At 38.2% G+C, this 12,014-nt stretch overlaps 2 protein-coding genes across 4 annotated transcripts; both read right to left on the bottom strand.

Annotated features, from left to right (window-relative positions):
• Window positions 1-333: 333 nt before the first annotated feature.
• On the bottom strand, window positions 334-6,004 carry rhoab (ras homolog gene family, member Ab). Of its 3 annotated transcripts, XM_052563951.1 has the most exons (6): window positions 5,838-5,871; window positions 5,621-5,732; window positions 3,577-3,734; window positions 1,633-1,753; window positions 1,353-1,483; window positions 334-1,167 (listed from the first exon to the last, which is right to left on the bottom strand). In XM_052563951.1, the coding sequence occupies exons 3-6, from the start codon at window positions 3,730-3,732 to the stop codon at window positions 994-996; spliced, it is 582 nt and encodes a 193-aa protein (XP_052419911.1). In that variant the 5' UTR covers window positions 3,733-3,734; window positions 5,621-5,732; window positions 5,838-5,871; the 3' UTR covers window positions 334-993. The 3 variants fall into 3 exon arrangements, with proteins under 3 accessions (XP_052419911.1, XP_052419910.1, XP_052419912.1); XM_052563950.1 differs by lacking the exon at window positions 5,621-5,732 and having other exon boundaries at window positions 5,838-6,004; XM_052563952.1 differs by lacking the exon at window positions 5,838-5,871 and having other exon boundaries at window positions 5,726-5,732.
• Window positions 6,005-7,563: 1,559 nt separating this feature from the next.
• LOC127963964 (transmembrane protein 115-like) lies at window positions 7,564-11,455 on the bottom strand. Its single transcript, XM_052564071.1, has 3 exons — window positions 11,116-11,455; window positions 9,595-10,499; window positions 7,564-8,940 (listed from the first exon to the last, which is right to left on the bottom strand). The coding sequence occupies exons 2-3, from the start codon at window positions 10,449-10,451 to the stop codon at window positions 8,712-8,714; spliced, it is 1,086 nt and encodes a 361-aa protein (XP_052420031.1). The 5' UTR covers window positions 10,452-10,499; window positions 11,116-11,455; the 3' UTR covers window positions 7,564-8,711.
• Window positions 11,456-12,014: the final 559 nt, after the last annotated feature.

Raw genomic sequence — 12,014 nt, 5'->3', positions numbered from 1 at the left:
AACAAATAGTATACTACTACCAATAGTAGTTTGTTATGGAGAATACTATCCTTTAGCAGAAATGCATAGGGAGTAAGTGTGCACAGAGTCTATTTATGTCTCTGATTAACATTTTTATTTCATGAAAAAAAGAGATTCACTTTATGAATAGCATTTCTGTAATGAATAAATAACAAGTGTATTGTTTTGGTGAACTACTTACAAAAAGGAAGCAGAATCAAAATGGTATTTTTTTTCTGTTCATTTACATTCTGCTAGTTTGTGAAGGAACCTGATCATTCTCTCTCTCTCTCTCACACACACACACACACACACACACACACACACACAGAGTTGCTCCTTATAGAACATCTTTTATTACACAAGATTACCAAGTCTAGTTTACAAATACGGTTTCCAATCCTGAATGCGTGTACATATAATTACACACGTTCATATGTACATGTATGTAATATACATAAACCCCCACCCACCCCATGCCCCCTTTTTGCTTTAAAACCGCTATTTTGTACTTTTGTTCAAAAATCCCAATCTTGCCCTTATCTAAAAGAAAACCTTAAAATTATCCATACATACATACAGCAACAATCAAGTTCAGCTCGGTTTCATGTTGCAGAAAAAAAGAGCCCAACATATGAGGGATGGGCTGAAGTACTGAATTGCAGCTCACATGATCACACTTTTCCAACTGCCCACAGGGTCACATGACAGCATTTGGCAAATGGGCAAGCTTGAATGATACCACAAATTCAGGTAAAGCATCAAAAATAGTCCCATTTGTCCAAGTTCTCTTAAATACTGATAAACATCTCCACGACTAAAAATAAGACCGAAGAGAAAAAAAAAAAGGAGACAAAACAAAGCTTTTTATCTGGGATCTCTTTCCCAAAAACATTTGGCGAATGTGACGGGGGAAGGTGGGGGAGGGGTCTGTGCCCCTCAGACACACTCTTTTTGAGCCCCAGTACAGGCACAGAGTCCAATGGCTAGTATTCACAGCAGACAGCATTTGTTGTTCTTCTTTCCCCTGCGTGCCTGCAGCGCTGCTCTAGTGGCCATTTCAAACACCTCCCGAACACCATCTTTTGTTTTGGCTGAGCACTCCATGTAACCAAATGCTCCAATCCGATTGGCCATGTCTCTTCCTTCCTCTGCCTTAACAGGCTCCTATTGGACAGTCAACACAAAATATGCTGTCAGTACATTATTTGTGTCTTGATTTAATCAAATACTCTACATTTATTGAAACAAGAAAAACTAACAACTAATTATCCTAAAAACTTCCAGCTGAAGAGTACAGTAAATGTATTTACCAGATGTATTTTCTGTGCAAATACTTAGTATGCGTTTACCTGCTTCATCTTAGTCAGCTCCCTGCGTGTGTGTTCATCATTCCGCAAATCCTTTTTGTTGCCGACGAGGATGATGGGAACGTTTGGACAAAAGTGCTTCACCTCAGGTGTCCACTTCTCTGGAATATTCTCTACAGAGAGGTCAAAGATCAAAGGTCAACACTGGAGTTTTAACACTGACCAGAGATCAGTTTCATTAGAAAAAGGAAAGCTAATATAATTACAACATGCACACATGAGAAAGGTACACAGAACTATAGACTGAAGAGAGCATCCTTACCTAAACTGTCAGGACTGTCAACAGAGAAGCACATAAGAATGACATCAGTATCTGGGTATGAAAGGGGACGGAGCCTATCGTAGTCCTCCTGTCCTGCGGTATCCCACAGAGCAAGTTCCACCTTTTGGATAAAGAGACACGTTGAGCTCAAATGCACATTCAGAACATCCCAAACCATTAAAATTGACTTCCACTACAGAAAAGACAGATGGAGGTGCCATCAGAATGTTAAACTAAATTAGGAAAGTGAATCAGGTCAATATTTTTACATTAAAGCCACTTCCAAGAGCTCCAACTGACAAGGACTTATTTAGCCTATAAAACTAGGTTTTGGGGTTTACATGTGAAGACATGGTCTTCCAATAGCTAATAATTTGATCTTAAATGAGCCAAACTTTATTGAACATCTACATTTAACAAGTCATTGTTTTTTAAATCAGCATAAAATAACCTTCAGTGAGTGACAATTACAAACAGCAGGAACCATGATATTTATTAGGGCTGGGCAAAAAAAAAAAAAAAAAAAAAATCTTCAATGATTTAGATGATGTTGATTCAATATTGATTCTCCAAATGCATCGCGATTCTTTCAGGTTGATCCTGAGCTTAGTTTTGAACAGCAGATGGCATTGCATGCTTTAGAAACCGCCGTACTCTGCTCGTTTCCAAATCCTTACACAGTTGAACCTAAAATAATAATTCATAAAATATGAAAAGGCTGAAGCGAATTAGAAGCTGGTTCACAGTGGGCTGTGTTTACATTCATCTTGCATCATAAAAGCATTCCGAAAGAATTCCGTGAAAGAACTGTCAAGCCCCTTTCACACTGCACGTCGGACCCGGCATATTGCCGCAACATTCCCGGGTCGCCTTCTGTGTGAAAGCAACCACGTCCCGGGGTTGATTCCAGCATTGAACCCGGGTCAGGGAACTAGTAACATTGCCGGGTTCAACCCGGGATGAGCGCTGTGTGAACAAAAGCCAGATCTAATGCCGTGTCGAAGTGATGATGCGCGTTATCGCGCATCTCTTTTACCGGCTGTTTTGAAAAAGATCAACATTCGCGACCAAAAAATGTGTGCAAACTGTAATGAAGCAGAGATCAGTTAGTTCCTCACTCCGCGCTGACACCGAGATCGTTTGCTTGCTTCAGTGAAAGTATAACGGGCCTAGCATTTTCGACTCGTACATTATACGTCATGCACTGATGTCACGTGTCGTTACGGGATCTTTACTGGTTGTGTGTGAAAGCACACACATATCCCGGGTAATCACTGGCAGTGTGAAAGTGCAAAATGTAGCGACCCGTGAAAAATTGCCGGAACACTTTACCCGTGTATTTGCCGGAATGGCAGTGTAAAAGGGGCTTCAGAAATATATTACTATTTAGAAATCTTAAGATTCAATGTAACAACATTGCTTCTACTACTATTACTACTACTCCTAAATGTAAATAAATCTTTATTTTTAAAGGCACAATCACATTGTTTTGATTTCAATTTTAACAGTAAACCTCTGTTGTGCAGCACTTTGTTTGCCAAAAAATACGTTGTTTTTTTTTTCATATGATTAGGATAAATTAAATGAATGTTTCATGCCTTCATCTGATTACCAGAAAACATGAAGAAGATAATTTTATATGGCCCTATTATTGTTAAAAAAGGACCCAGTGCATAAAAACAAAAGTTTTAAAATACAGATCTGTGGCTCTTAATTTCTTAATTTGTAAAGTGATGTTAACTGTTCATTTTGTTTTAAGATATATCGATAGCATATGTATTAAAACTATATTCACTGAATGTAATAAAATAAATGTTTAAAAATCGAGAATCAAACCAAGAATCGAAAGCTTGCAAATCGAAGTCAAATCAAAACAGGACATCTAAATCGATACCCAGCCCTAGTATTTATGTACATTGTATTTCTCAAGCGCATCGTGCTCACCTGTTTGCTATCAACCTCAATGTCGGCGACATAGTTTTCAAACACCGTGGGGACATAGACTTCAGGAAACTGGTCTTTACTGAAGACGATAAGTAAACAGGTTTTACCGCACGCTCCATCTCCTACAATCACCAGCTTCTTGCGAATCGCTGCCATACCTGCAAAAGACATACACATACACAGTTAAACACTGCAGCATTGCGCTACCAATCACCTTTGTAGCAGCAACCAGAATAATTGCCATGGCTATAAAGTTGGGATACTTTTTTTTTCCCAATGTCAATTCCTGCAAAATCTAATATGAACGGTGCCATTCGTGGTAGTCCTCTTCCATTATAAAGTAATGTAAATACACATCAAACCATCCCTTAGGCCTAGTAATCAAAACCACACAGGGTTCAGATACTTCATAGTCCTCAGATGACTCATCACAGCCAACGGTGAGATCTGTTAAGCCTTCAACTGAGTCATTTCAAAATGACCACAGCAGAACCAACCCATCCGATCACATCAACATGACACAGCACTTCATTTTCTGATACAGAACAGCCGTTTAAATAGAGGCAGATCTGGAAGTGTCTGTTAACTGGGCCAGATGTCTTTGAAGTGCAAGTAGCACCCCAGTGGACAAGATAAAGCTGGCAGCTACAGAACAGAGCCCACATTATTGATGAACAGGCCTGTGGTGATGAGAGCGGCTCAGATGGACAGTAGATTAAACACTGACACATACACAGAACAGCAAAGCTAAAGATCAAAGTCTGAAAACCAGCAGAAGAGACAAAGCCTTGGCAGTAAAGATCAACTAGTGCTTCTATCTTCCATATGCCACTCTATATTAAAACATACATTCATGTGGGGTTCATAATGTCTACCTAAAAAGAAACACAATATGTATTATAATAAGATGCTATGCAGGCTGAGTTCCTGGGGAACACCTGAAGATGAATCTGATTTTTATCAGCACCTCCTAATCTAATATTCTCATATCCACATGGATGTCAAAAAGGCAAACTTCATTGCATGTGACTTTTGGGACCTCCTGATAACTGTGTGGCAACAGTAAGGATAGTAAATTATTCAAAGTGATAAAGATTAATCTTGACGGCACCTGTAGGTTTATTGAAAATTCATTATTGAAACAAGAACTTTCTGTATAAAATGTCTGTAAAACCACTTGACATTATACATTCACATACAAAGATTTGCTCAGAAATGTCTTCCACTCATGCTGTCATGGAAATTGTAAATAAGACCCAGTGGGAGTTTCCAACCACTGTATGGGATTATAGATCCATATTAATAGGAACATCACTGACAATTAATGACTTCTATCGGTCACTCAGAAAATTTAATGGCATCAAAATACAAGATTTTTGTTCTATCTATTATTATATCTTAGCTTTTTTTGAAATATGTCATTGTGTTGTGCAGCATTGTGTCTGCCTGTACTGTTATTTTCCATTTAAAAAATGGTTGTATGACATAATACATAAACATAATTCACTTGAACATAACTAAGCGTTATACGGTTTAAAGTTACAATACAATAACACACTCAACTTTTTAAGACTGAACTAAATGATTAGAATAACGATATAAAGTACTTTGTGCTACCAAAAAATATATATATATATCTCAGAAAAACTTTTAAAATGTTCAAGAATACGATAAATCACAAAGGTTAATGAAACACACATGAATTATATTATACTATCTAAGATTTGCATTGATAACAGTTTATGAATCATGCTTATTTAGATTACTAATCTTATTTATTTAAATAAATGTTGAAAATCACTCAAGAACAATGTCAGTTATATGTAAATAAAAGCAATAATCATCCAGTTACGTCTAAATCTGAGATTATGCGCATGTCTGAGTCGAGCTTTGGCTCACGCTTCAAATCAGCAAAGACAATCAGCTTCCACCACATACAGAACTGTAACCGGTAACATCGAATATATTCACGAAGAAACACTTGTGTGTGAACTTTACTTCACCACACATAGTAAAGCTCGTTTATATGTCTAACGTTAAATACCTGGATAAATCTTTAAACGGTTTTTAAAATCGCCGAGGGTGAGCTGCTTCTCCCGGCCGGCGGTTGCTCGCGGAAGCGGCGAATGATCAGTCGCTGAGCTCTTACCTTTCCACTGTATCAAAAAAGTAGTTTTAAAACAACCAGTCCGCAGCGAATTTGGCTTTAAAAGTTTATAATAGCTTCATAAACACAAAGGCGAGAGAAAAAGTAATCTTACTTGAAGTTTAGATGGCTAGCCGTTCTGTTTTATATCAGCGCTGGAGCTCCGTCGCTTCTTATGTCCGATACAATAAACCGTTGTCGAGCACGAGCAGAGCGCGGGCATTCAGAAGGGGGAAGGGATTGTGTGCACGAGCTCGAGCCACGCCTGCGCGATCACGTCGAAGAGAGTTTATTTGGCGGTGGATGAATGAGTCATTATGAGAGATGGGCCATCCTAACAAGGCCGTTTTGTGTTATATATGAAGTTAAAAACTAAAAAATGTGTGTGTCGTTCATGGAGCAATTGGGGACTATTATTTAACCAACGTAAAACTTTTTCCTAGCTTAAAACAACCACTAACTGTATAAGCATACCATTGAATAAAGTTTCTTTGAAAAAATCTTACTATATCGTTTGAAATGTAATCAGCATCAAATGTTATGCTCGGTAGACATGTTTAAGGAAGCAACAATTACATAGTGTATAGAAACGGCACAGGACTTCCCTCAAACCGAATGAGGAAAGACGATGTTAATGCGTGTTTGGTTCGCCATCTATCGGCAACTGTGCCTCATTACAGTGTCTTTACAATGTATTCAGTGTACAAACCCTGCAGATAAAAGAATATTGAACTCAAACATTTTCATTATTTACTTTCCATCATGTTGTTCCCAACATGTACGAGTTTCTGTGGAACACATAAAAAGATGATAATAAGAACGACAGCTTCAGTCACCATACACTTTAACTGCACTTGTTTCATAAAATAAAAGTGAACGGTGACTGAAACTGTCTTTTGTCTAACATCTTGTTGTGTGCTGCATTTAGTCATATGGTTGAATGGTTCAGGGTGAGTAAATGACAGAATTGACATTTTGGAGGAGGTGGGAATGTATTGTGGCTAGTTCCATTTCTTACCTTGGCACTAAAGATCAACTAATGGTTTTATCTTCCATTTATACATCCATGTAGGAGATTTTCACCCTAACTTCAACACGTTAATCTAAATTAAAAACACAATATGACTTATGCATTATAATGAGATTATGTGCAGGCTGAGGGCCTGGGTAACACCTGAACATGAATTTATTTTATTTCCTAAACTACTATTCTCATATACTCATGGACGTCATGAAAGTTCTGGGCTCAACGAACCTTCATTCATGGAACAAGAACTGTCTGTTTTCAACATCTTTAAAACCACTTGAGACTGTTTTTTGCCTAACATGGTAAAGCTCACAAAGAGCCTTTGTTAATTTAAATTTGTTATTTTTATATATTCATACAAGTGTTTTATTTTTTATAATCATCGAGGAATCCTGTAAAATCATGTACCAGTTTCCACAAAAAAGTTAATCAGCATAATTGTCTTTAAAATTAACAATAATAAAAAAAATGTTTCTCAAGCAGCAAATCAGCATATTAGATTAGATAGATATAAACATTTCTGAAGGACCATGACACTGAAGACTCAAGTAAGGACTGCAGAAAATTCAGCTTTCCCATCAGAGGAATTAAATACGTTAGAAGTATAATAAAATATAAAACAGATCTTTTTAACAATATTACTGTATTTTGGATAATTTAAATGCAGCCTAGCTGAGCATAAAACTTCTGTCAAAACTAACAATCCTACAGACTCCAATGAATGGTATACACACACAGATATAAACACTAACTAATAATGTGAATAAAGCACTGACTGATTGTTTCGAATCAAAAAGATCCTCTGGGACAGGTGTGCTCTTCATTCAGTCTTTATTATAGATTTAGAAAGATCCGAAAATTAGTCTGAAACCTGAATGAGAGAATAAGTCTGCGAGAGAAGCATCAAGGCTGACACCTAGGAACCATGAGAAAACAGATCAACAATTACTAGAAAACTTTAAAGAAAATGAGTTATATATATAAGTGTACATTTCAGGGACCATAATCAAAAATTTTAACATTAAATAAAACTCGAGCCACATTGTGTAGACAATCTGTGTTTTATAAAAACAGGTCCATAATGCAAGCTCATAATTTAGAGTGCAACACTCTAAAGCCAACACATATAGACAGATCATTAAAGTACAGATGAGGAAAAGGGTACAACAGGGGACAGAATCAGATTCTGTATTGCTATTATCATTTCAAACTATTCTGAACAAAAATATCTTTGAAATGACTGTATCCGACTTTCTCCTCACTGTGCCTCCACCTATGAAATCATCATGACTGAAACAGGAAATCAAAGGGCCACAACCTTATCATTGAAAGCAAGACCTTGAATAAGATATCACACATTCTTCGAAAAGTAACACATTTTGCATAAACATTCTTCACCTTTAGCAATCCTGCCCTTGATGTTCCAGACATTGTTTTGATGCATTACATCAGTAAGCAGCAAAAAAAAAAATCCCATCTTCTGCCCAATAAATATGAGGAATCTTGCCTTTTTTCTGTTACTAGGCCAAAAAAAAATAAAAAAAAATAATAATAATAGGAGGCAAGCCATAAACATTTTCAGAGTCTGCCATATATTTAAAAACTGAATCCCAGAAACCATTAGAGCATTTATTCAAAAGGATACTTCCCAAAAACCTGACACAAGAGGGAGAGAAGATATTCTTGTTTTTACAAAGCAAAAGTACTGGAGCACTGCAGATGCTATGAATCAGGCTAATCCAAGGTTTTTTTTTGTACAGATGAAAAACGGAGTACGGATGTCTTTGTCATTTAGTTTAGGTAATGTGTTCATTTAGTGACAACTCCTTGTTTGTGTGTATAAAACATTAGCAAGATAATGTGCGTGTGTTTGTGTGAGATGTCTCCAGTAGCATTTGTGATTGTAAGGATAAACTGAACTCTGCAGGACAAAAACAAGGATTGTGTTTGTGTCTTTTTGGGTTAGGAATGGGTCGAAGCATCTTCAAAACTTATGATGCTGGACTCCTGTTGTCCCGTAGGATTTTGTGTGGCGTTGGGTGCTGGTGGCAAAGTCTCTCGGCTTGAAAGGAGTGGAGTGTCTGTTCGCACCTCCTCATCTTCATCATCCTCCTCGTCTTCCATGCTGGGCCAAGCCGACTGGTCTTCTACACGCTTCAGACGCTCATTCAGAGCTTTCAAAGCAATTTGCCTTAAGGGAAAAACAAAAAAATTAACCGATTTAGCTATTTGCCAACAAACAGACATGGATACAGCAACACTGAGAACGATTAGACTGGTCTGTGTCAAATTGACTTACTGTATAAGCTCTAGAAATGCACAATATGGCAGAACCATATTGGGCCTTGGTCAATATTAGAGATTTGTTTTAAATGTATTCAACAATTGATTAAATAAAGTTGAAGTTAAAATATAACTATTAGATGAAAACAAACTTTAAAGTACTAAAATAACTAAAACTGAAATAAAAACAAATGAAAGACAATGCACAGAGTAAAAATAACAAATGACAAATACATTTACCAAAATTAGTAAAATACTCAATAAAATATTTAGTTTAAGTCGTAGAATTTTTTTAAATATATATTTTCAATTTTGATATCATTTTTAATTATTTGGGATTAATTATAAAATATTAATAAACACTATAATTGTATATAAATATTAAAATAACTAGGCAACTAAAAAAAAAACTGTTCATACTCTACATAAAAAAATTCTTAAACACATTTGTAGCATTTAAACAATACATTTTTGTTTCAAATTGGAAGAAATTGTATATAAATGTTAATATAAACCAACACATGAAAATAAATATCAGTCACTCTTAATTAAATGAACCTACCTCCGCCTTTCTGCGTCTTGTGGGTCTGTGCCTGGTAGGCTGATGGTAATGGAGGATGGAGCCCCGACATCATATCGCTTCACCATCTTACGACAAACTTTTATCTTCACAAGGGCAGCGTGCACAAGCCCAGCTAAAAAGCCAACGGCCGGCTGGAGTGCCTCTGGGAAGAACGAGGCAAAGGCAAAGTGGTCTGACATGTCTCCACGCCCCCTAGAGTGCCTCTGGTAAAAGCGCAGGTAAACCCACCCGGACAGAGCACCGTACCCGCATGCTGCTAGTGGAGCTGAAGTGTCCAGCAGCCCTGCTAGCCGCAGGACGGCTATTGCAAGTAAAGCTAGCGCCGGGGCGGCTTTCAAACGTACTTGAGGAACTCGAAGCACTGTTGTGTCTCCTGCAGTCTGCCTCAGCGCTACAAGAACGCCCCCCAGAAAGGCGGGTGTGCCGTACACCCGCACGGCAAACAGGTAGTCCAGGTCAAAGGTGGCAGCGTAGGTGAGAAGATAAGAGAGTCCAGATAGGAGACCGGCTGCTACATTTACCACAGCGAAGAAGATCAGCAGCTCCAGCGCTCCCCATAATGGCTCCAAAAGCCGTCCAGCGACCATCACAGTAGCAATGTTCACTGCCACGCCGAGAATGTTTTGCTCCACCACTGCATGGGTCAGAAGTGTCCAAATCCAGAAGTTTGGTGGGAAGAGGAAACCAGGTGTGACACCAAGCAGGTAAGGGGTGTTAGCAGCCCAGGAGAGCAGGTACATCAGGATCACTGTGGCACATATGGACTTGACCACCACGCTTGTGCTCGCGAGGGCACTCAAAAAGTGCTGCCGTGCCACTGGCAGATAACGGTTCATCCTGACAGATTCGAATCCTCAGTTGTAAACGCTCCGGAAATAGCAAGCCTAAGAAATCAGCAGCTTAGGTCAAATATTAGGGACACAACCAGGAGATGAAGCCCAGACATCAACATGCAAAGAAGTGGGACCTCGTCAACAGAGGTTCTGCAACATAAGCTACTTTGGGATGGTGTCTTAGATGAAGATTGTGGAGAGTAAATTACAGTACTACCTCACACTGGTCTTACAGGTGATTGCAACACTTGTGGTGAGAAAAGTAGATCTTATCCTCCCTCAAAGAACGAAGAACTGTTGCTTTAAATAATATTGTTACCTAGTTAATAATACAAATATTTTGATCTTCCAGAATGCGTACAAAATATTTTTTTTTACTAAAGCTGTTGTCAAGGTAACGTTTACTTTCTAACTGAATAAGTAGTTGACCTTACTGACAAAACATGTTGACTATCTTCCTGCTCAGGTCTAACTGTTCGGAGTTGTTAATATATAATTCATCACTTATGCGTTTCTATCAGGGTCACCTGAGCTACTCTAACGTTACCTGTTTATCGACACCCTCTGCTAACACTTCATTAACCTCACCTCCTCGATTTGTTTTAACACATTTTCATGACAGTTTCATGTCTTAGATAAGTCTTTTGGTCTTAGTTCAGGCACTTGCCGTTTGTTTTAAGGGTAAAACACGCGAAGAAAGACGAGCTATGAACAGCTTTCTCTACGGTGGCATGTCCTCTTAGACCGGCCTGGAGTCGCAGTTCAGTCCGAGGATCTCCTCTCACAACAGGCCTCCAGGTAGCAGGTTTGTAGCCAGTAAGCGTGAATCCGAAACAAGCGTCCCGGCTGTTCTTTTTAACATCCTAACGTCGACATTTCTTCTGAATAAACCTAGTTTTTTGTTATTTAAGAGTGTGGCGTTTCCAGCAAACAGCCACAAAGCACAAACATCAGATTTGCAAACGTCACCGTTCAGATTTGCGACTGGGCGTGTCGTTTACGGCACTGTTGGGCTAAGACTGCTGGGATATGTAGTTTTCCCCAATGAACACGAAAGCAAGTCGTTTTTTTAACAGCTACTTTCACCTAATCAGTGATTATTTTTAAGCTACCAGCAGTATGGATTTTAATACTAGAAATACAATAGTGACTGGTAGCTACAAGCTGATACAAATGAGCTATTTGTTATTTTGCTGCTAGTCACTATTCCATAAGTGATAACTCATTTTTCCATTGTTCCCGTGTGACATTTACCAGAATTGGATGCATTTTCGTTGGTGAAATTCAGTCATTAATCCAATGAGATCAGGAATTTCGTGGACGACTTTCCCACGCAGATTTAGCAACATGTTCAAGGTTATTATTAATAATAGTAATAATAAAAGAAAGACACTAATCACTATTGGATAACGCAACTGAAAAATAAAAATAAATATTAGTTATAAGCAATAAATGTCAAATGCTTGTCAAATGACATGACAAATCAAATGCGTTGTCCTATCTTGTCCACTAGATGGCGGACAAAAGTCACCTTACACAGGATTCTTCGAGCCCAGTATCTTGCAT

Source organism: Carassius gibelio, chromosome B8 (genome assembly GCF_023724105.1).
Source record: "Carassius gibelio isolate Cgi1373 ecotype wild population from Czech Republic chromosome B8, carGib1.2-hapl.c, whole genome shotgun sequence".
In the NCBI taxonomy this organism is placed as follows: domain Eukaryota; kingdom Metazoa; phylum Chordata; class Actinopteri; order Cypriniformes; family Cyprinidae; genus Carassius; species Carassius gibelio.
Note: the sequence above shows the minus strand (reverse complement) of the source record. Positions and strands in the feature narration are given on the sequence as shown.